At 57.0% G+C, this 22,803-nt stretch overlaps 3 protein-coding genes and 1 long non-coding RNA gene across 11 annotated transcripts in view; 2 read left to right on the top strand and 2 right to left on the bottom strand.

Annotated features, from left to right (window-relative positions):
* The window catches only part of RUBCN (rubicon autophagy regulator), a 29,641-nt gene extending 19,621 nt beyond the window's left edge, over positions 1–10,020 (top strand). For 3 of the 4 annotated variants that reach the window (XM_063167073.1, XM_063167070.1, XM_063167071.1), the window contains 10 exons: positions 578–652; positions 3,281–3,341; positions 3,855–3,987; positions 4,314–4,459; positions 4,760–4,824; positions 5,341–5,579; positions 5,982–6,043; positions 6,201–6,354; positions 6,725–6,818; positions 7,566–10,020. In XM_063167073.1, coding sequence (XP_063023143.1) covers positions 578–652; positions 3,281–3,341; positions 3,855–3,987; positions 4,314–4,459; positions 4,760–4,824; positions 5,341–5,579; positions 5,982–6,043; positions 6,201–6,354; positions 6,725–6,818; positions 7,566–7,726 — 1,190 coding nt within the window. In that variant the 3' untranslated portion in view covers positions 7,727–10,020. The remainder of the gene's footprint in view (positions 1–577; positions 653–3,280; positions 3,342–3,854; positions 3,988–4,313; positions 4,460–4,759; positions 4,825–5,340; positions 5,580–5,981; positions 6,044–6,200; positions 6,355–6,724; positions 6,819–7,565) is intronic. The other variant, XM_063167072.1, reaches the window with a different exon arrangement.
* A 398-nt stretch (positions 10,021–10,418) lies between these two features.
* LOC134423744 (deoxyribodipyrimidine photo-lyase-like) lies at positions 10,419–13,978 on the bottom strand. Its single transcript, XM_063167074.1, has 9 exons — positions 13,508–13,978; positions 13,200–13,345; positions 12,860–13,042; positions 12,554–12,712; positions 12,031–12,229; positions 11,789–11,941; positions 11,414–11,535; positions 11,154–11,313; positions 10,419–10,977 (listed from the first exon to the last, which is right to left on the bottom strand). The coding sequence occupies exons 1-9, from the start codon at positions 13,737–13,739 to the stop codon at positions 10,826–10,828; spliced, it is 1,506 nt and encodes a 501-aa protein (XP_063023144.1). The 5' UTR covers positions 13,740–13,978; the 3' UTR covers positions 10,419–10,825.
* Positions 13,979–14,126: 148 nt separating this feature from the next.
* On the top strand, positions 14,127–21,428 carry LOC134423739 (mucin-2-like). Of its 5 annotated transcripts, none has more exons than XM_063167065.1 (6): positions 14,130–14,382; positions 15,466–16,575; positions 19,159–19,542; positions 19,751–19,870; positions 20,172–20,257; positions 20,474–21,428. In XM_063167065.1, the coding sequence occupies exons 1-6, from the start codon at positions 14,316–14,318 to the stop codon at positions 20,546–20,548; spliced, it is 1,842 nt and encodes a 613-aa protein (XP_063023135.1). In that variant the 5' UTR covers positions 14,130–14,315; the 3' UTR covers positions 20,549–21,428. The 5 variants fall into 5 exon arrangements, with proteins under 5 accessions (XP_063023138.1, XP_063023137.1, XP_063023135.1 ...); XM_063167066.1 differs by having other exon boundaries at positions 14,131–14,382; positions 15,532–16,575; XM_063167068.1 differs by lacking the exon at positions 20,474–21,428 and having other exon boundaries at positions 14,127–14,382; positions 19,779–19,870; positions 20,172–20,211.
* LOC134423741 (uncharacterized) lies at positions 17,631–21,049 on the bottom strand. The gene is made up of 3 exons (XR_010029190.1): positions 20,911–21,049; positions 20,183–20,413; positions 17,631–17,766 (listed from the first exon to the last, which is right to left on the bottom strand). It is a non-coding gene; the product is annotated as an uncharacterized LOC134423741 (long non-coding RNA).
* Positions 21,429–22,803: the final 1,375 nt, after the last annotated feature.

Raw genomic sequence — 22,803 nt, 5'->3', positions numbered from 1 at the left:
TCTGTAACCTTGTAACATTCTGTGCCTCTGGCTGGTAGGTGGTTTCCATTTCATTGCCTGGTACACATAACTGTGGTCACAGCTAGAGAGGTGGGAGAGCTGCCATCCTCTCTTCTCCTCCCCAGGCAGAAGGAACCATAGTTCTGACCAGTTACCTCTGGGATGGTGGGTATTGGTCACATCCCGACCTGCATTACCTGTAATCTCTGCTCCTGGCAGCTTGGGTGGCTGAGCTTATCACCCACAGGAGACCAGCCCAAGTCCCTGGCCTTCAGAGCCTTGTTCATCCTCTGAAGTGGATGACTTCTCAGCAGTACCTCCATCTCTCTTACTTTAAAAAGAAGATGGAGTTGTCCAGTCTTCAGCTTTAAACTTCTTGTCTCCTCACTATTGACAGCAACCTCTCCTTTCAGTCCATGAGGGTGAGGTTTTGAGCTCAGTTTTGTAACCCAGGGAGGAGTGTGTGAATTCAGTTCTGGGCTCTCCTCGTGTGAGTGCTGCTCTTGTTTTATGCCCTTTCTCTGTGGCCTGGCTGAAGCACTGAAGTCAACTGTTTTGTCATCACCATGTCATACAGATGGTAACGATGGATCTAACCTGATTCAAATGTCCAAGAACGGCCTCTCAGTGTCAATGGCTTCCTTGTTCTCAGGTACCCTGCAGTGCTCCTGGCACGCGCGCGTGTGTGCGAGGTGTGTGTGTGTGTGCAGGGCACACTTCTTCCAAACCTGCCTGGTTCACAACTGGGAATTACTTACGGTATCATCCAGATGTCAGCAAGAAAATCTGTGGAGGATTGAATAGAGTGGACTCAGAGGAGTTCTGCTGTGGGCTCCATCCCCCAGGGCATTTTGCCATGCAGTGTTTTGGATTTGTCAAAATGCCTGCTCTGTGAAGACCTCTCTTGCCTGGGGTAGAACTTCACAGGACAGTGAAGTTCTGTAGATTTTGAAGGCTGAGCCTGGGCTGAATGAGAGCAGAGCCTGGGCTGAATGAGAGCAGAGTCCTCTTCAATGGGGGACCAGGTCTCCATCCCAAGTGCCTTGGACAGGATTATCCTGCTGTACTTGGCGGAGCTGGAATGCCATAGCTTTGATCTGAAGCACAGCCTTCCTGTTCTGCTCAGACTTGACTTGAAGTGGAATCCTTCTAGAAAGGAGTTCTGGAGGGAGAAGAAGTGAGATCAGACAGGGCACAGGCAGTTTGTTCATGCTGGAGGTTTTGGTCACTGGGATCACATGCAGCTTAGTGTTTCTGTTGTTTACAGTAGTACTAGGTCTGGTCTGCTGGCGGTGTTTAAATAACCTTCATGTGCTCCCTGTTTGCTTTAGCAAGGGAACAGTCTGCTAGGCTGCTGCTGGTCTCCACTGTCAGGTGTTCAGCACCAGCACATTGCTCCTGCTGGGTTTGCTGCTGCTCAGATCTTTCCTGTCAGCCCTGTTGTGTTCACAGACCAGGCTGTGATCCTGGCTGAAGCTGGCACAAAGGTGTGGGGTGATGTCCTTAGATTTGGGGGCTGTTCACAAACTTCCTGGGGACTATCCCACTTGATAGCATTGGCAGCAGAGGTGTTTTGGGTAGCTAATGAGGATTTGGGGAGTGTTTACAGTTAATGTTGGGAAGCAAGCAGTGTCAGGATCCCAGTGTTAGTTACCCTGGAAGCCTAGAGTCAGATCTGGCTCCCTCTGCCCTTTCTGAGACCATGTCAATGCCTGAGTGTGCTGGCTCTGCCTCCCCATAGCACCTGGCCCACTCTGTGCTGTGTGTACCCCCATGTGCTCTATCGTGGTCTAGGACCATGCAGAACCTTTCTGTGCAGAGCAGAGGGCACCAGAGCATGGCAGGTGTGTCTGGCTGGTGCCCTACAAGGTTGTGAGGCTGTTTGCCTGAGTTTCCTGTTTTCTGCAGCTAGAATTCAGTTTGCATGATGTAGATATGTGGAATCCTTAACATTAGGATGCTTTCCTTTGCCTGTTTTAGCAATGGATGTCAAACAATGAAGGTCAAATGTCCAAGCTAAATTCCAGTAGTGTGACTCTGTAAATTAGCAGGACTTGTCCCTTTGTTGCTAGGGCAGTTCTGCTCTCTGTAGAGAAGCTTGGGGCAGGGGGACACTCTGCTCAGGCTGTGATTCCCTTGCATCACAGGCTCTGATTCCCTTGGCCTCGGTGTGCAGGCCTGGGGCCTGGCTGGGATCCTGTGGGCTCTCTGCAGATTTGTGTGAGTCAGCCTGCCTGGGGTACAGGAGCAGGGACCCTGAGGTGTGCTTCCCCATGCCAGGCACTGGGGAAGCTACAGACTTTTGTTTGGGGGTGGTGTGGTCACTGCAGACCATTCCTGGAGCTCCCCAGAGGTACAAACCAGCACACCTATTGGGATGAAGGTTGTGGCTTTGGCCTTGGCCTGTAGTACTTTCCCCTTACATACCTTCTTCCCTTTTCTGGGAACCTTATCTGCAATGAAGCAGGTTTCTACCTGCTTCTCTCTGTATTGTACGACTGGAATTGTCCTGACATAGGGATTTTCTACCATTGAGATGGATTCCCTGTTAGGGTTTAACCTGCTGGAGTGAGAGAATGATGAGTGGTGAAGGTTCCACTAGTTACTGCCTGGTACCCGAGCTATGGGGCAGCCCAGGGCTCTTTGGGAGTTGATTGAAGGGTCCTGCACCTTACCTTGGACCCTCCCTCCTCAGGAGATGAGTCTGTGACCTGTGCAGAGGGCTGGCCACATGGCTGCTGGCCCTTTCTCTGCAGGGTGCTGCTGTGTCGGGACAGTGCTGGGCACAGGCTGCCAGCCCTGGCCATGCAGTCACTGACAAACTGTGCCATGGCCAATGTCTGATCTCACAGGTTACAGTCAAATAGAGAGAAGGGCTCTACAACCCATTGCTAATCCCTTCCAGCATCTATACTGTGTGTAGAGAGCTACTAAACCTTCTTGCTAACCCTGCAGTCCTGCTCTCCAGGCTCCTGTGTTCTGTGTGTGTTCTATTTCAGGCCGTGTTACTGCTAGGACTTGCTGTGTGACCTGTACCAGCAGCCACTTGTCTCCCCCAAACTTCAGGCTGCTCACAGCACCCCACCATGCCTTTCCCTGATAGTTCTGACAGCTGATTAGACTGCACCCCTCCTTGCTGCTCTGTGCCACTGGTAGAAGTTGATGCTGTAGTTCTTATGCTTTTGAACAGCTTGATGAGTTTTACCTTGAAGCTTTGGTTTGAAGTGAGTGCATCCCTGGCCCTGTCCCATCTGTTCCACCTTGTCTGTTTGTGATTCAGATGCAGACATCAAGAGGAACCCAGACTCCAGCAGGAAGTCCTTTCTCTCCTCGGACTCCATGTATGTCTTCAGCCTCATGGTGACACATCTTGGTACCATGCTCTCTTTCCTGCCTAGCTCTGCTCTTCCATGTGCATCAGTTTCTGTTTTGCACTGGAGTACATATCCCTCCCTCCCTCCCTCTGTGGGGACCCCTTTGCTTTCTGTGGTGAAGTACAAAGCTGTGTCCATGGTTGGCAGCTGCTTGGGTAGGTACATACTGGGAGAGCAGTTGTTTATGGCTTACACAGGCACTGGCTGTCACTTTGCTGCTACCCCTGTGAACAGGAGTAGGTTTTGCCAAGTGAGTTAAGTTTTGCTTGCTCTTCTGAACAGTTGTGGTGCCATTAGCCAGCTTTGCTTGGGCACATTTGCAAAGACAGAAATCAATTGTGTGTATTAATTTTAAACCTGTGTAGCAGTGCAGAATTAAGGTACCAGAGTGGAAGGGAGGATCTTTGACTTGGGACTGGCATGGGTCTGCAAGGAGGGCACAGCTTGACATCCAGTACTAACAATTCCTTTGCTGTCTAGATCCCACTCCTTCCTCAATTCAAACTCGGCAGAGGCGGTGGCCATGGGCTTGCTGAAGCAGTTTGAGGGCATGCAGCTCCCAGCTGCCTCTGAATTGGAGTGGCTGGTCCCTGAGCATGATGCCCCACAGAAGGTAAGGCTGTGAGTTCCTGTCACTGCTTGCATTTGATCTTCCCTGAACCCCTGGCTTCAGGGCATTGCTGAGGGGTCTTTGCTTGTCCCAGTGCTCTCTTTGTGGAGCTCGAGGAAGGGGTTTATCTGGGCTTTGGAGATGGATGCAGGCTCCTACAGCAGTGTCCAGGACCCTGGGGGACAGCCCTTCTTCAGCCCCCAATTCAGCTGAGGGGCAGCTTGGTGCCTGGCAGTTTTCCGGAGGGCTGCGGTTGCAGGTTTCTGGCAGTCCAGCCAGGTGCACTGCCTACAAGATGGGGATCTGACCCTCTTGCCTGCCTCTCCCAGCTGCTGCCCATCCCTGACTCTCTGCCTATCTCTCCTGACGATGGAGAGCACGCTGACATCTACAAGCTGAGGATTCGGGTGCGTGGAAACCTGGAGTGGGCCCCGCCGCGGCCGCAGATCATCTTCAATGTTCACCTGGCCCCAGCGTAAGGACCCGTGTGCCTGGGGGCTCTCAGGGGACCTGCCCTTCCCATCCCTTCCCCATCCACACCAAGGGTGTTTATCCTCTGGTTGTTGGGGTTTCCCTGCTCTGAGCCTGGTAAATCCACGGTGGTCACCACTGTGAGATGGAGGCAGTGCCTGGGGTTAGAGCCTTTGGGACATAGTGGGGCTTTTTCCCCTGTGTGTTGTCCATATAAACCTCCCAGGCCTGTGCTGGTACCCATCTTCTGGTGCCAGGTACCACCAGGGCTGGGTCATGCATGTTGTCTTCTGTGTCTGGGCAGGAGGAAGGTGGCTGTGGCCAAGCAGAATTACCGGTGTGCAGGCTGTGGCATCCGGACTGATCCTGGTGAGTGCTGGGAGCCTGACCTGAGCTGGAGAGTGGTGGGGAACTGCAAACAAGTGGGAAGATGCTGAGTGAGTGGGTGATGGTAGAGCACAATATAAGGTCCCTGGAACAGTGCCATATTGCCTTTGCCAGCTCTGCCAGAACATTGGTGTGCACCATGCACATAGGAGCCTTCTCTTCTAGGAGGTCACAGAGCTGGTGGAGGCAAAGAGCAGTCAGTTTGTCCTTCAGAGGGCATTTCAGATATTGACACTTGTAAGAGTGTAAGATGTTGGGTCCTCAAGCTCCCAGCTAGTTCTGCAGCTGCAGAGCTCTTCCCTGAATAAGTAGGTAGATGTGGTTGCACGAGACTGGACTATTGGTCCCAAAGGCTTTTGCAGTCAGAGGGTGCTTGCAGACCCCAGTACTGAGCACTCTGGTACACTTTCCTTGCTTGTGGGAAATGCTGAGCAGTGTTGGGAGTGCAGCAGAGGCCGTGCCTGGGCTGACCCTGCCTGTCTGCCTGCGTTTGGCCAGATTACATCAAGCGGCTGCGGTACTGCGAGTACCTGGGCAAGTACTTCTGCCAGTGCTGCCACGAGAACGCCCAGACCGTCATCCCCAGCCGCATCCTGCGCAAGTGGGACTTCAGCAAGTACTACGTGAGCAACTTCTCCAAAGACCTGCTGAGCAAGATCTGGAGTGACCCACTCTTCAACGTGCAAGCTATCAACCCTGCCCTGTACCAGAAAGTGAAGGCTCTCAACCAAGTGAGGGTAAGACCCTTTCTGTGCCTTCCTGAGTGGAGTTTGGGTGAGGTGGATGGCAGCCAACTGTAAACTGTATTTCAGGGAAGCTGGGGAAAAGCAGATATTTCAGTTTTAGAGGCTTAAAATCTCATCACTGTGTCTTTCTATTCACGTTTTCTGATTTCTTCAGTGGCATAGGAATGTCAAATTCATAGGAAAATCAAATAGGAATTTCTGGCTGGTATCCAGCTGGGCTTCAGTTTATCTCCTGGAGCACATGATGGTGGTTGTGCTCGCCTTGCCCTGTGTGATGTAAACACTTTGGAAACAGGAGAGCAGCAGCTGAGGAGCAGCACAAGGAATGGGACAGACCTACCTGGGCGAGGGCCATGCTCTGTTTACTGATTCTTTGTGCCCCTTCCTCTCCAGCTGCTGCGAATCCAGCTTTTCCACATGAAGAACATGTTCAAGACCTGCCGGCTGGCTAAAGAGTGAGTGCTGGGCTGCTCTGCTGTCCTGGTTCTGTCCCAGGGAATGTGCACTGGGAATCTGTGCAGCTTATGCATTGAGCTCTGGGGAGAGAAAGCATAAGGAGTGAAGGGAGAACCTTACTGGAGTCACTGAGCTCTGGTTTCTCTGTCCTTGCAGCCTCCTGGACTCCTTTGACGCAGTGCCTGGCCACTTGACAGAGGATTTGCACCTCTACTCGCTGAGTGACTTCAGTGCCATCAAGAAAGGGGACCTGATGCCTCGCCTGACAGAGCTCCTGAAGGCAGGCAGCCTGCACATTGACAAGTGCATGGTAAGGCCTCCTCTCCTGCCTCCTGCATGGCTCTGGACCCTTGGGAGCAGGCTTTGCTGCAAAGATAACTGATGGGGAGGCTTTGGTGTGCAGAGCAGCCACCAAATTAACTGATTCAATGCTAACTGTTCCTGCCTGCTTTACAGAGCTCCTACCCAGCACAAATGGGATATTTGCTACCCTGTTTTGGTTCTCCCTCACCCCTGACACAGGTTGATTCAGCCTTCTTGTGCTCCATGCTGGGGAAGGGCTGTCCCACATGGTTAGAGCAGGGCACTGTGGCCTGCTGTCCTGCTCTACTCTGCCTTCTGTCCTACTTGCCAGGGAGATGAGCATTTAGCTGCTTTTTCTTTGTTGTTTTTCCTTCCAGCTGTGCCAAGCCAAAGGCTTCATCTGTGAGTTCTGCCAGAATGAGGACGACATCATCTTTCCCTTTGAGCTCAACAAATGCAAGACGTGTGAAGGTGAGATACTGGGGAAAAACAGGGAGGGGACAGACCCTGGGGCCACCAAGGTCTTCTTCCAGTTAGAGTGGAATTTGTGTTCGCAAGAGGTACAGAGCTGTAGCCAGCCAGACCAGAGTGCCCCTATGCATGGCCTGTGTCCGCAATGTTACAACAGCAGCAGATAATCCTTGTCACAGTTATTGATGGCATGGTAAAGCATGTAGGTCCCCTCCTGACCACGCTCTGTGCTGCCTGCCCTGGCAGCTGTGGGCAGTTGGGCTGTCACTGCAGGGAGTGGGTGTCTGGGAGTCCTGGCTTCCCTCCTGCTGCAGTTACAGGACAGGCTGCAGCCTGCTTGGATGGCTGGAGCTGAGCTTGCAGAGCAGAGAGAGCCTGAAGGCTTTATCTCTGTGCCCTTCCTGCCTGCTGAGAAATCCCTAGGCCCCTTCAGGGGACATCCTTGATAATGCCCAGTATTAATGGCTGAGTAGAGCATGGCCCTACATCTTGGGATCAGCCTCTGAACTGGCATAAAATGGCTCCTGACAACATGCAAGCCCTGGTTTTAGGTGCAGTGCCAGAGAAAACTTGGGACCAAGTCACTGTTTCCGTGGAGTATCAGGAAGGCTTGGGGAGGGACCTTGTGCAGAGCAGAAATCCTCCCTCCTGTGCTTCCAAAGCTCATGAGCTAGTGAGGGACCCGGGGTGTGGAGTGTCAGGCAGTCTGTCAGCCTGTCCAGCACTCAGCCACGCTCTCCCTCACAGAGTGCAAGGCCTGCTACCACAAGTGGTGCTTCAAGAGCAGCCGCTGTCCGCGGTGCGCGCGGCTCCAGGCGCGCAGGGAGCGGCTGGACAGGCAGCGCACGGAGCCCGACAGCTCGGACTGCGAGGGGGAGCAGCTGCCAGAGCCAGGGCCAGCCACGTGAGCACGAGCAGCCAAGGAGCAGATCATGGCTTTGTTATGTGCATGGCCTTCATCACCAGAGAGTGAGCCACACGGACTGGGGATGAGGACTGCTGGGAGGCCTGGAGCACTGTCCTGAAGGGATTTCTTTTCACAGTTCTGCTGGGAAAGGAGCATATTCCACCAAGTGGATCTGCTCCAGGTACTGCTCCCACTCCCTGATGCCTTTGCTTGCTCCTGCCTGTCCTGCAGGCAGAACAGGGACCTTTTCCTAGCAGTTGTTCATGCTGGACCCAGCAGGGCTGTGCTGTCCATCCCTGCGGGTCCCCTGAAGGGTCAGCACTCGCTGCTCATCAGCTGTATACTAGGAAGCTCTGGTCACATCTGCTCCTTGGAGGAGGGAATCAGGTCTCAGTCCTGTGATCCTCCATTCTGCTGCTGGGGGTTGTGTGCATGGAGGGAGGGTGGGGTTTGGGGTTGGTTGTGTATTTAACAGCTCCTTTTCTCAAATGTGCTGTGGGACACTGCTGGAGAGCAGTTGCTCTCACTCCAGAATCAGAGCAGAGGACGTGGCAATGATGAAAATGCCAGATTTCCCTGTGCTGCAGAGGGACATTGCCCCTGGAGCAGCTGCACAAGTGAATGTGCTGATGGACTTTTGGCAGGCAGATCCCCATGGCTCCACAGAAATCTGCCTCCATGGGACATGGTGAGGCTTCTGACCCTACTTCCTCCTCATGCTGCCAGTTCGTCCTACCAGGGAGATACGTCCTCCTTTAAGGATGACATGGGACCTCACTCTGGTGGCACCAGAACCTGCCTTGTGTGGAGCTGCCTCTCTGCCTTTGACCTGTCAGGATGCAGGTGAAGGCTCATCCCTCCAGCTGCATCCCCAAGCCTCTGTTTAGCTGTGTGTTTTTCTTTTTTTAATCTGCTGGACTTGGTTTTATTTTTTTAATGTGGTTGTTTGTATTTTTAACTGTGTGTTCCCCTCAAGGAGGTGCTGCTTGAAATGCCTTCTTAGGGGGCATGTGATCTCCTTGGGACTGACCAGCGCTCTCCTGCTCCTGGTTCTTCACTCCTGGATGGAGCTGGTCCTCTCACCCAGCAGGATCTCCTGCTTTCCTTGGGGCAGGAAGGGTCCCTGAGCCAGGCAAAGCTTTGAAGCTTCCCAGCTGTGCTGTGGTGGGATGGTCAGGCAGCCTGATTGCAGTGGGGAGACCCAGGGGAGAGGGGTTTGGCACTGGGGTGCTGCCAAGGACTGGTTCCTCACTGATGCACTTGTGTCACCTGGCACAAGTGACAGCTCTGCAGAGTCAGGGTCAGACCCAGTGGGACAAGGTGAGCTCTGTGCCCAGCTGAGGAGGTGCCTCTGCATCGTGGGGGGATGCTTTGGCCATGGCATGTGCAGCACCACCCGAGCACAGGTGGGATGTGGGGTGTTAGGAAGGATGGTGTGGCCTGTGTACGTGCAAGGAGGGTGTTGAGGGACCAGAGAGCAATGCACTGGCAGGAGGCCTCAGGGGGCAGTGGCTCTTTCAGCACATGCCCTGATTCGAGGCTGGGATGTGGCTTACAGGCTCTCCCTGTGGGGGTGGCAGGGTTGGGGAGAGGGGAAGAGGCTGGGTCCAGGAGATGTGGCTGCAGCCTTGCTGCTGAGGGCTGGGCTGCTGCATCTCTCCCCTGCCTGCAGCATCCTGACCAAGTCCTAAAAGCAGGGTTCATCTCCCCACTGGCTCCCCTGCCTTGTGTCTTGCTTCTGCTTTTTTTCCCCAGAAGAGCAGCTGCTCTTCTCACTCTGTCTCTGCAAGCCCTGGGGCTGCCAGATGCTGGTCTGCCTTGGTCTTGCCTGTCCCCAAGCCCAAGCCAAGCCCTCCTGCTGCTGCTTGGATCTCAGACCCCCTTCCCTGGAATTGCCTCAGCAGCACACCTCCACCTTTTTTTGTTTGAAGCACTTTAACGTCATGGGACAGCAGCTGAGAGGCTGCCCAGATCCCTTTCTAAAAGCACTGAGTACTTTTTGAGAAGAGGGAAGGAATTCTGGCTTAGTTATGGTTTCCACCCCCCACCATGGACTGTGTGGAAGCAGCAGGACCCCCAAACCTGGCACAGGTCTCCAGGGCAAGCCTGTGCCCAGCACTGACACTGCTGCCCAGCACTGACCACTACAGCTAACACTGGAACTGGCCACGACAGGGAGCTCTGGGAGGGAGAGCTGGGGGCTGCCCTGGCCCTCACCTGGAGCCCTCACAACGGGATTGTTATTGCACAGCACAGCAATTAAATGCCGTCCTTAATAAACGACGTTAATAAGGAGTCTGGTTGTGTTGTGATGTTGTTTCAGGTGGGGTAATGGTGTGTATCCCACCTGGAGGTGATGGGGCAGGCAGGGAGTGCTGCTGAGCAGCGGAAGGGACAGCTCATGTAGCTGGTGATGCAGTCACTGGGAGGGGGTTATTGTCACTACCCCTTGACTGATTAATTTGGTTTGTGGCCTGCCCCTGCAAACTGCCCACTGGATTCAGGGCAGGAGGTGCAAGGCACTGAGTGAGGGGCTCTCTGTAATGTCTGTCCCCTTCCAGAGCCTGCTTTTGCTGCTGGCAGAGGGGCCTGGCTTTGGCTGCCCTGTCCATGCTTGCATCCCTATTCCAGGCCACCCAGCTCTCCCTTCACAGCAGTGTTGTGCACCTCCCCATAAACACCATCAACACAGGTGATAAAAACTGTAAACTTTAAAACTGTTAAAAAATGAGAGACCAGCACTGGCTCCATAAAGAGCCTCTTCCTGGGGGCTTTTCCCTAGAAACACCCTGCTCAGCCCAAATCTCAGCTGTGGTTACCAGCAGCAATGGTGACCTGGGCTACTCCTGAGGCCTTGGTTGTAGAAAGGTTTCTGGCAGGCACAGGCATGCTGAGGATGGGCTCTCACAGCTGCCAGCAACCTTGTGCCAGTGGAAGGGCTCCAGCAGCTGCCCTAGTGTGGCAATTCAAGCAGTGGGTGATGGCAAAGACCTGCAAAACCCTGGAGCGTGCTGCTGCTACAGGGAGCCCTTCGATATCCCAGGGTGATCCCTGCAAGCTGGCAGCTGGGCCAAGGCACATCTGCCCAGCCCAGAGGGTGTCACTGGGAGTGTGTGGGGCTGTAGCGACGCTCAAACTGCTCCACGTCGAACTTGCGCTTGCAGCCGGCGTAGTTCATGTAGCGAATCTTGCCAAAGATCGGCCGCTCCGCCCAGCCCTGGTCGTGAATGCCACAGATGGACCACAGGCAGCCTGCCGGGCACAGGGACACCGGTGTTAGCTCTCCCCCTTGCTCAGGGGCACCCAGAGAGCAAGGGGGATCTGAGTGCAAGGCAGGATGGGCTGGAGTTGCCTGCAGAGAGCCCCCACTGCAGCCCTGGCCACCCGAGCTACGGCCTCCCAGCCTGTGCCCCCAGCCTGCAGCTTGCCTACGTATCCATTGGGGTCCCTCCCGTCCAGCTCGTAGCGGTCGTTGAGGTAGATGGCAAACTGCAGGGCCTCCTCAGGGCAGCGCGTCCACTCCAGGATCTTCTTGGCCCAGTACATCCGCAGGAAGCCGTGCATCTTGCCCTCCCGGACCATCTGCAGCTGCAGGGATGGAGACGGCCATGAGGGTCAGGCCATGGCAGGTCACCTCCATGCCTCAGAAAAAAGCTCAGCATTTTGTGGGGAAGATGTAGGGCAGTACCTGGGCAGCGTTCCAGAGTGGGTCATGTGTGGTCCCCTGCTCCAGCTCCTGCAGACTGTATAGATAAGGCCTCTTGTCTTTGGCATGGACCTTCAGGGTGGTTTGTGCCCAGTCATAGGCACCTGTGAGCAAGAGATGAAGGGCAGCACTGAGCAACCTGTTCTGCAGGGTGCTGAGAACCAGTCTACTGAGGCCACTGTGCCCTGGAGGCACCAGTCTTGAAGAGGGCACTCGTCAGCTTCTGTCCTACCTCCAGAAGAGACCAAATGATGGGACATTAGTGCCCCCACAGCCCTTCTCCTAGCAGAACTAGGATTGCCAAGTTGCAGTGAGCAGCTGGGCACCCAGCATGGCCCGCGTGACCCAGGATGTTACCCTGCACACTGTCGTAGTTCTCATTGTAGTAGCAGAAGTTTTCAGCCAGCTCCCGCCGCACCACAGCCTCCTCCACAAACGCATCCACCGAGTCCTTGTAACTGCGCCGCTGCTTCTGCACCTCCAGGATGGCTCTTTGGGTGGAAACCTGGCCTGGGGACATGGGGAAGCACCAAGTCAGGCTGCTGGACCCAGCCACATTGCTCAGTCCTGCTGCAGAGTGGGAAGCCTGGGACACTCACCGAAGTGAAGCCATGGGGAGAGGTTGCTGAGAGCCGCCTTGTTGGGATCATTCCTGTGGCTGCTGAAGGATTTCAGCCGCTCTGCAATGAAGGACTTGAGCACAGCCATCCCTGCAGCTGTGCCAGGGGTTGCCCACTCCACCTCCTTCACGGTGTGGTCCACCTGCAAGCTGGAATAACAGGCCTCCCAAGCGATGGGCTGGGCGGCAACCAAGCAGTGAGTGCATCTGCAGAATCTCTTCAGTGAGGCTGCCCTGAATGTTATGTCCCCAACCAGCAAAGTCCCCAGTCCATGCCAGCCTCTTCCTTTTAACTAGCCCTCTGCATGGCAGAGATGTGGGAACTGAATGAATGAGGTGGGAACCTCCCTTTCCCCAGGGCATCCTCATCTCCACACCATCTGTGTGTGACCTCAGGCAGGCCACTGTCCTCATTCCCTGCCAACCCCTCCCAGGATCACAAAGGACTTATGAAACACTCTGAGACCTGCCCATGAATGGGTTTGAGTGTCTCCTACTGGTACCTCTGCTGGGCAGGAGGGCGGATGTGGGTGACGAACAACAGGGGGAAACTCGGTGAGGAACTCGGGGAGCTGAGCGTGGATCTTGCCCCGGATGGTCCTGGCGCTGTACTCCTGCTTGGGGGAGGCAACCCAGCAGGGCACAATGTTGTGGGCATCAACCTGGCAGCAAAGCAGAGGAGAAGGGTGTGAGAAGCAAACAATCCTGGCAACATGACACACATGCTCTCTGCTCAAGTCAGACACAGGAGACAAGTTTGTCCCACATCTCACCAGCCAGTTTTCCATTCCCAGAGTGCTGGCACCCACCTGTGCAAATGGCACATCCTCTGGCAAGCGTTCCCTGACGTCCTCTACCCACTGCCGGGGGAGGCGGAGGGGGCTGAAGTCTGTCACCAGCCCACCCACGCCATGCTCCGTCACAAACGTGGGCAGCACATCCTTGGCATAGCCCAGCAGCAAGTGGAAGGAGATGTTCAGCTCTGCACACTCCTGCAGCGACACGGAAATGGCTGTGGGACAGTTCATGGCTCTGCAAACTCCACCCAAGCAGCATCTGCTGAAGGGACGGATCTGCTGAAGGGATGGATCTGCCTCCCCTTTCCCCATTTGCCCTGTCCCACCCAGCACGGACATCCCGTGGCTGTACCTCTGCTACCTCCTGCAGACCCCTCAGCATGAACCTGTAGTGGCGGATGGTGGCCTCCAGAAATTTGGGCACCAAGCAGAAGCAGACGTGCAGAGGCAGCTCCTGTTTGAGGGCCAGGCGCTGGGCGTAGAGGAAAGCCCAATTATCTGGGGAAAATACACAGGGCAGCGTCAGGATGAGGATGGGGCCTTCATAGGAAGTTTCCCCCCAGATTCCCCTATAGAGAGTGGGGCCAGCACCAAAGTTATCGAAGGAGGGACCAGCGCTTTTACTACCCCTGGGAGCCCCTTCCACCAGCCGGTTCTCACCTTGCACTCGCTGATCCCGGCACATCCAGTAAAGGATGCACCGAGCATCATCCTTCAGGTCCGAGCCCTGCGAGACAAGGCGAACCCGCTTTTTGTTGTACTTGAACTCTCGAACGGACGGGGCCGCCCTCCGACGGGCCTCCTGTATCGCCTCCTCTCCCTCCGTCCTCCTCCGATTCACGCACGGCACCTCCGTGGCCTCGGCCTTCCGCTTCCCCCGTGCCCGCCGCATCCTCAGCGCCGCCCGGAGCAGCGTGGCTGCGCTGCCAGAGGAACACAGGCCGGACTGATTCCTGCGCTTCCCGGGAATCCCGGGCCCGGCCCGCCCCCAGAGCCCGGGGGATGCCGGTCCCCAGCCCGTGCTGCTCCTCGGGAACCGGGTAATAACGGTGTTACGGTCCCCGGCCCGATCCGCTCCTGGTGTCCCTGCCTGGGCTCCGGGTGCCGGTGCCGATGCCGAAGCCTGCTGGCAGCCACGCGGCCCGAGTGTTACACAAGCCGGGGCGGGCGCTGAGGGCGTGCCCACAGGCGAGGCCATCCCGAGGGGCGCGGCTCCGCCACCGGCGCCGCCCCCACGCAGGGGCGCAGGTGCTGCTCCCATGGCCCCGGCGCGCCCAGGGCGCTGCACCTGCCCCGGGAGGGGTGTCCGTGCCCGCTGGTGCCTCCCCTCCGTCCGCCCGGGAACAAGGAAGCAGCTCCAGCTACCTATAGCCATCACTCGGCAGCGTAGTTCCCTGCTGGCGCCTTCCCCACGCCCTGTGCCCTCGGGTCCCTCACCTTGCAAGGCCTTGGGGCGCTGCCTTTGGACATGACTCGGGGCACGGCAGGGCTGCCCCTGCTGCTGCTGAGCCTCGCTGTGCTGGATCTCTCACTGGGTAAGGGCTCAGCGGTGTGTGGAGATATCCATGGGGTGGAGGGGTGAAGGAGGAGCGTCGTACTCCAGGGTGGTGGGTGGCCCTGGGGTGACTTTGCCCACTGAGGTGAAACACTTTGGATGCTGTTTGCTCTCCGACATCCCTGTCCTAGCGAGCAAACAGGGCAGTGCTTTATAGAACACAAGCAACAAGCTCTATTTCTTTGCTTCTGATGTGGGTCTCCATCTGGGAAGAGAAGACCTTAGGCTCAGCTGGACCCCTTGCTGAGCCTTGGTCCTTGCTGGGCTCATTGCTTCTGCTACAATCTGCCCAGTAGGCCCTGCCCAAATGGCAACCTCACTGGGAGGTACTAGGCCTGGAGACCTTCAAATGCCATCCCAACATTTGCACTTGATGCAAAGTAAGAGCAGTGTTGAGTGGAGCACTGGGAATAAACCTGCAGCTTGTACCTCCTGAGAGCCTTGACCTGCAGCTATAGATCCCCTCCTGCTGCACCCCTCAACCCCCTCCCAGAGCTTTTGTGGGTTGCAACAGGTCCCTCATGGACATGTCCTGAGCTGCAAGCTGGGGTTTGTTCCTTTGTGGGGCTAGTTCCACAAAGCACTTCCCCATTGCCATTATTTACACCCACTGCTATCAGTTCCTGACTATCTGCAGCACAGAGGGTTTGTTTAAACTGCTGCTGCTGCACTTCCAGACTGTCTCAGGTCACCAGTTCCTGCTTGGCTCTTCCTGCCAGACGGGTTTGTCTGACTTCCTCCAGGGATGGGTGAAGATGGGGGAATGGGTCTGAGGACTGGTTCCCAGAGGAGTTTCTGCCCTGAAACCAGCAATGGCCATGGCTTGTTCCTGCTTTGTCAGGCTGGGGATTTATGTGGTCAGCCTGGCTGATTGTCACGTTGCTGTTCAGGGAATCCACGTGCTTGGTCCATGCAGGACAGGGAATCCCCACTCCTGATGATCCATGGCTGATGCAAGACTTGGGCAGTTCATGGTGATGGTAATATTGCACCATTCCCAGCACAGCCATGGTCCCAGGCTTTCACTGCCAGCCCTTGTGTGCTGTCTCCCACCTCTTTGCAGGGACCACTGTCAAAGATATGACAAACCCTACATCTCTGACTCTCCCAACCTCCTTGACACCCACAGAGACCACGGCACCACTGTCCAACAGCAGCTCAAGCACTGCAGCCACCTTCCCTTCCTCTCATCCTGCAACCTCCACCCCAGAGATGCCAATGGATGCCTTCACACCCAGTGCTTCTACAGCTCAGCAGAGCAGCCTGGCAGCCTCCAACATCACCACACCACAGGCAAGGGGCAGCAGAGCTGACAGCACTCCTGGGTCACCTGGGCTGGCACCCAGCACCAGCAGTACCCCAGCAGGGCTGGAAACCACCACCAGCAGTACCCCAGCAGGGCTGGCACCCACCACCAGCAGTACCCCAGCAGTGCTGGCACCCACCACCAGCAGTACCCCAGCAGGGCTGACACCCACCAGCACCAGCAATACCCCAGCAGGGCTGGCACCCACCACCAGCAGTACCCCAGCAGGGCTGGCACCCACCAGCACCAGCAATACCCCAGCAGGGCTGGCACCCACCAGCACCAGCAGTACCCCAGCAGGGCTGGAACCTAGCACCAGCACCACCCCAGCAGGGCTGGGGCTCACCACCACCAGCAATACCCCAGTAGGGCTGGCACCCACCACCAGCACCACCCCTGCAGGGCTGGAACTCAGCGCCACCACCACCCCAGCAGGGCTGGGGCTCACCACCACCAGCAAGCCACCTCCAACCTCCACGGCCATGACACCCAGCTATGACAAGAGTACCACTGTCACATCTGTGGGATCTGTGGGGACCAGCACAGCCCTGGCTGCCAGCTCATTTGGAGTTGAAACGAGCATGCTGCCTCCCTCCACCTCTGCTCTTCTCTCCTCCACTGGGCTGGGCACCACGCTTGCCACCAGCCCCCACCAAGAGCCAGCCATGACCACACTGCTTGGCAGCCCATCCCCAGGGACCAGCACCACCTCTGCTTCCACCACCCCAGAAGTGACAGACACTTCAGATGGGCCCTTGACGACCCCATCAGACACCATGACCTCCCTTGGTACCACCACAGACGTCCCTGGGACCGCCCCTGGTACTTCCACCCCAACAGAGCCAGAGACCCCCAGTGACACTGCAGGTGAGTGCAGCCTCAGGGCACCCGGAGAGTAGGATCAGGGTGGTAAATCCCCACAGGATCTCCCATCTTGCTCAGCCAAGCACTTGGCTTCTTCCCCCAGGGGCCACCTGGTCTTCAGGCTCTTCAGGGCAGTGGCTGGGTGCCAGGCTGGGGACCTGTGCTGTGGTGTGACAGTACTGCCGTGTGGCCGTGCCCCCAGCACTGAGCCTGTGTGTACACACCCCCATGTGAACAATCTGTGTACCCTGTACCCCGACAAGTGTGATGTACCCCTGAAGTCCCCCAGGGAGCTGTGCCCTGGCAGTGCAGCTTTCTGGGCGCCTGTGTCCTGTCACTGTGGCTGTGTCCTGGTGGCTGTTGCAGGAGCCTTTATCCTGGCACTGCAGATGTACCCTGGTGACAGCTCACCCCGTGCACCTCAGCCAGGACAGGGACACTGTACCCTGCCCCAGTACCCCTTGCCATGCACATATTCCTGGTGTCCCTGTACCCCAGCAGAGCCCCTGTATCCTCACAGAGTACCTGCAGCACCCTGGCCCTGTGCCTGTGCAGTGAGAGCGCCTCATCAGAGTGCCAGCACCCTGGTGGTGGGCTCTGTGTGCCTGTGCCCTGGCAGTGCCCCCATGCAGCTGCTCAGCAGCAGGGTGGCCATGCCCTGACAGTCCTCCAGCATGCCTGCCTGCCTGTGGAATGCCATACCTGGCCCAGGGCCTGCTCTTGTCCCTGAGCCCAGAAGGAGGAAGCAGCCCCAGCAGTGCTCCTGGGCCGTGCTGTGACACGGGGAAGTGATGCCTGCACAGACAGCCCAGGGGACAAACCCTCAGCCTGGGGCACGCCCTTCCTGAGCTGTGTGCCTGTTCCCTGGCCGGCTCCTCGGCTCACACAGAGCTGGCTGTTATCTCCTGAGGGCGTTGGTGCCGGGAGCCAGCACCAAACATCACCCCCGCGGCGGAGCGCGGGGTTCCGGGCAGCCTGGAGCATTCCTGGGCTCTTCCCCGTTGTCACCCTCCCCTCAGCAGGCAGAGGACGGCCACAGGAGCCAGGTCTGTAGTAGTGGTGGCCTTGGTGGCCTGTCCTGCCCACTTTTTGTGGCTGTTCTGGGTCCAGCCGTGCAGTTGATGTTTGCTGGGCACTGCAGCAGTCCCTGGGAGTGTTCGTGCCGGGTGGAAGCCGCTGCCTCGCTGCCAGCACCTGGAGGGTGAAAGGACCCAGCTGGATGCTCCTGCTCTGCTGGGTGAAGGAGACTTGGAAAACCCAGTGCTGGGGCTGTGGGGAGCACTCAGAGCAGTGCCCGTGGGGGTTTGTCAGCTCCTGCTCACCTGGACATGGCTGGGCAGAGAGGAGGGCTGGCCCTGCCCCTGCTCTGGCCCCTGCTGCTGCTGCTGCTGCTGAGCCTCACCTGCCTCTCCGTGCTGCACCTGGCTCTGGGTAAGGGCTCAGTGGGCTGCAGTGCTCTCTGCTGGGTGGGTGGTGAGTGGGGAGCATCATGCCCAGCGTGGAGGGGTGGCACCTCTGGGGTGCAGGGGGCTGGGATGCTGTGGGGCTGTTTCCTGCTTCTTAAATGGGAAGCAGAGGAGGACTTGCTGCTTCTCCCTTTGTGAGGATGAGGCCCTTCTGTGCAGATGCTCACCTGGCGTGGGCTAGGGTCAGACCTTTGCCCTTCTCTGTATTTTTATTTACCCAGCTGCTGTGTGCAGAGAGGGCCTGGCTGCCAGGGGCTTTGGAAGTTTCTGGCTGGCTTGGCTGAAAGCAAATGGTAGCTTGTGTTTCGGTTTCGCATTCTCATGCAAGCAGAGCCCCAGACTCACTGGGTTTGTACTGGGATCACTGGGGAATCCAGTCTGGTATCCCAAAGCCACCACCTGACAGACACCCCTGGACAAAGGTCCAGGTAGCCAGGCTGTCCTGCCTGTCCTGTGGAGAGGGTTACAGATCCCTGGGCTTTTCTGGGGACAGCACATTGCTCTGGTACAGTCCACAGTGGAAGAGAGGACATTCCTCCTGTGCCCTACCCCCTCCCTCCCTCCCAGAGCTTTTGTGGGTCACAGCACGTCTGCTCATCCTGAGCTGCAGGCTGGGATCTGTTCCTTTGTGGGGCTGCTTCCCCCCTGCCATTATTTACACCCACTGCTATCAGTTCCTGACTATCTGCAGCACAGAGGGTTTGTTTAAACTGCTGCTGCTGCACTTCCAGACTGTCTCAGGTCACCAGTTCCTGCTTGGCTCTTCCTGCCAGACGGGTTTGTCTGACTTCCTCCAGGGATGGGTGAAGATGGGGGAATGGGTCTGAGGACTGGTTCCCAGAGGAGTTTCTGCCCTGAAACCAGCAATGGCCATGGCTTGTTCCTGCTTTGTCAGGTTGGGGATTTATGTGGTCAGCCTGGCTGATACCCATTGAAGAGATCTGTGTGTTTGATCCATGCAGGACAGTGAGCTCCCCCTCCCAGTGCTCCCTGGCTGATGCAGCTCTGAGTTCCTGGGGGAGCTCACTGTGCTGGTGATGCTGCACCATGCCCAGCACAGCCATGGACCCAGCCCTTCACCACAAACCCCTGTGCATCTCATTGTCCCCACTCTTTGCAGAGACCACTGCCCTGGGTGTGACAGCAACTGTGTCCTCAGCTCTCCCTACCTCCTCAGCACCCATGGAGAGCTCAACACTGCTGCCTACCACTGACTCCAGCACCACAGCCACCCTCCTTTCCTCCAGCCCTGAAACAGAAGCCTCCACCCCAGAGGAGTCCAGCACATCCACAGAGACTGAAAACACCTCACCTCCCACTGTGCTTCCTCCCACCACAACTACAGAAGATTCATCTGAATCTACAGAAGAGACCTTGGCAACCCTGGCAGACACCACAGCCAGCCCTGTTATCAGCACATCAGACCCCATGGGCACTCCCTCTTCCAGCTACCCAGACAGGACCACTCCTGACATCTTCCCCTCAACTGTGGAGTCAACTCCAGGTACCCTGACAGTGTCTGGGACCCCCAGTGCAGCTGGGTGGGTTCAGCTGGGGGGCACCTGAAGGCAGGGAGGTGGTCAGGGTGACAAATCCCCATAGGAATTTCATGTACTTGGGTGGCTTCACACAGGTGGCTTCACCCAGGCCTGTGCCCAGCTGCAGGAGCATCCTGTACCCCTGCACCCCTAACCTATCATTGCTTTGCCCAGGCACTGAGCCCTCTTCCCCTGCCTCCAGCTCAGCCCAGACCTCAGAGGCTGCTGCCCTCAGCACACCTACAGCCCTGCCAACGCTGCTGCCAACCTGCCCCTCTGCCTCACCCAACACCAGTAAGTGCAGTGCCCGTGGGCATCACCACCCTTGGGCAGCATCAGTGCTTGGGGCCATGCAGGGGGCCCTGGAGCCCCACTGTTCTTGCTGTGCTCTCAGTGTGGGGGTGCTGGTGCTTTGGGGTACATGGGGTTGCTCTACAGTGAGAGGCTTGTTCTGGCAGTGCAGTGTGTCCATGACACAATTCACCTGGGAGGAAGTTCCATGTCTGTGCCAGCAACCCTGGGGAGAGACCCCCAGGTCCTCTGGCCCAGCCCAGAGTTCAAGGGCAATAACCAGGGTCCTGTTTTTAACTCCCAGGTGCATCTCACCTGTTTCTGTCCCTGAGGCTCACCACCCCTCTGGACCTGGGGAACACCACGGTGCAGGAGCTGCTGTTGTCCAAGGTGAGGTGTGCAGGAGGAGATCCTGCATCTGCCAGCTGTGGTTCCCCCAGTCAGGGAGGGGAATGGCTGCATCTTGCATGGAATGTCAGCCAGAGCCCTTTCCTGCTCTGGAGAGACCCTCCTTTGGCTGCCACAGTCCAGGATCAGGCCCTTTGTCTGTGGGGACAGGGGGAGGGAGATGTCTGGCACAGTCTGATGGCTGTTCCTTCCCCCCAGCTCCGTGAGGACCTGCAGACAGCATTCCCATGTGCTGGCCTGTCACTGGCATGGCGAGGGAAGAGGAGGACTTGACTGCTGCCTCTCACCTGGACTGCCACGCACCTGCTGCCAGCTCCTCACTCCATGGTGGTGCAGGCCCCTGGGGAATCCCATACAGCTCCTCTTGAACCTGGGGCTTCCTGTCCTTCACTCTGTACCCCCAGTCCCCTCCTGACCCTTCCCACAGCCTGTCTGAAGAGCCTGAGCCCTCCCACCACCCTGCTCCAGACCTGATTCCTCCTCCAGCTCTGCTGGGGGCTGGGAGAAGGGGACCCTATGGAACTGGGCTTTTACATCTGGGACTGAGCTGCCTCAGCCATCAAAGCCACCCTGGGGACAGAGGAATGAGAGGAAGGAGACCTGAAGCCCCCAGTACTGCTGTGCCCAAGGCTCACCTGTGGCATTGCTGACAGAGGATGACTCCCATGCCGGGCAGTAAATAGAAATTCCTGTTTTCTGTGTTGAAGTGATGACTTCTTTATTTTCCAAGTTGTCTTTCCCAATTTTCAGCTTTGCCATCTATTGGAGGTACCGGTGATGAAAACTGAGTCCCCAGAGCTTTGTGTGGAGAGACGGGCTCAGTGCTGTCCCGTCCCACCAGGGGATGCTGCAGACATTCCCAAGGATGGCTCGGCACCCTGGCAGACTGGTGGTCTCTGCTCTGGAGCTCTCTGCCCCAAAACACCCCACAGCTGCAGGGGCAGCACTGTGGGGCTGTGGAAATCCCGTGGGCTGTGCTCCTTCCCTGTTTTTTCCAGTCCCCAACTAAGGAGACACTGTAACATCTGACCCCCTGCAGCAAAGTCATTTATTAACTGATTAATTACCCAGATAAAATCCAACTGAAGCAATTATTAGCCTTAGCAAGCCACCTCTCCTGGAGATGGAAAACTGAAATAATTAGCAAAATAGCCTCGTTGCGTGTCAGGGGTTGTTTTTGGCTGATCCCTGCTCCTCCCTGGCAGCCCTCACTGCTCAGGGAGGGCTGGGAGGGGGCGTCTGGGGCTGTGAGATTCCTAACCTGGGGACTTCTCTCAGGCTGCCTGGATGGTCAGCTGGCTGGGAAGGAGCCAGCAGCTGGACAGGATGGGGAGAGACACCGTGGGGTCACCCAGCTGCCTGCCAGTTCACAGGGCCTGGGAGAGGCTGTGCCCAGGCAGCTTGTCAGGATGCTCCCATTTGGGGTGCCCCTTGCGTCCCAGGGTGGCCCCTTTGCTCTTTAGGATGCTGCCTGGCTTTTGTGGGCTCCTTGGACCTTTTGAGGCTGAGAGGGGTCCCTTGGCAGCTGGGCAAGGAGCTGGGGAGCAGGGCAAAGCCTGCTGGAAGGAGTCCCCGTGCTGGCTGCCTGGTGGGGTGCTGGGAAAGAAATCCTTGTGGTCTGCCTACGCCTTGGAGCCGGGCCAGGAGTCCTCCCACGGCGCGTCCCACTGGGCTGTTTGCTCCGGCTGCTGAATCCATAACTTCAGACCCCAGGACATGGCCGGGTGCCAGGGCCGGGGTAATGGAGCCAAACTGCGTCACAAAGGGAGGAAAAGGTCCTGAAGTGCTGGGATGAAAAGGTGACCAGGGTACTCACTGTTCCCTGCTGGCACAGCCGCCTTCCACCACAGTCGTGGGGGGAGGAGATGCTCTGGACCCCCTGTCACCAGCCTGGGAGGGAGGAGAGGGGCACAGAGGGAAGATGTGGCTCCCTTGGAGGGGTGTCCCTGCCCTGGCAGTGGTGGCACAGAGCTCTGACAAGCCCCTGACACTGCCCTTACTCTCTGTGCCTGCTGTCCTTGAGGTGCCACCCTCACCCCATGGCTGCTGGCCTGGCACAGACTGCTGCCCAGAGGGGCTTGGGAGGCTGGATCCAAGTCCTGCTGCTTTCCCAGTCCACAACGGAGTTCTCAGCCTCTTTACATTGCAATCTCTCAGCATTGTCCAAAGGAACAAATCTTGTGCCCAACATGATGTCACCTTTAGAGGACCTGGCAGAATCATGGGGCATGTCTCAGGACCCTTGTGACTCAGGTGTCCCTTCCAGTGTCCCCCTTCCCTTCACCCCTGCTGATGGCTGTAGCCCAGCTCCCACTCTTTGGCAGGAGGGTGTTGCAACACACCCAGCATGCCAAGTCATCCAGAACCTGTGGGGTTGATGGATAACCTGGTTTCCCCCATTGCCACCCCTGAGCCCTCTCCCAGTGCCCTTGCCAGGAGGCTGGAGGGGAGCCAGTGGGAGATGCTGTGTTCTCCACAGGACTGGAACAACCAGCCCATTAATTCCAGGAAAGCTGATAAGGCACTGT

The sequence above is a fragment of the Melospiza melodia genome, chromosome 12 (genome assembly GCF_035770615.1).
Source record: "Melospiza melodia melodia isolate bMelMel2 chromosome 12, bMelMel2.pri, whole genome shotgun sequence".
NCBI lineage: Eukaryota > Metazoa > Chordata > Aves > Passeriformes > Passerellidae > Melospiza > Melospiza melodia.
The sequence above is the reverse complement of the archived record's forward strand: the minus strand, read 5'-3'. Positions and strand labels throughout refer to the sequence as shown.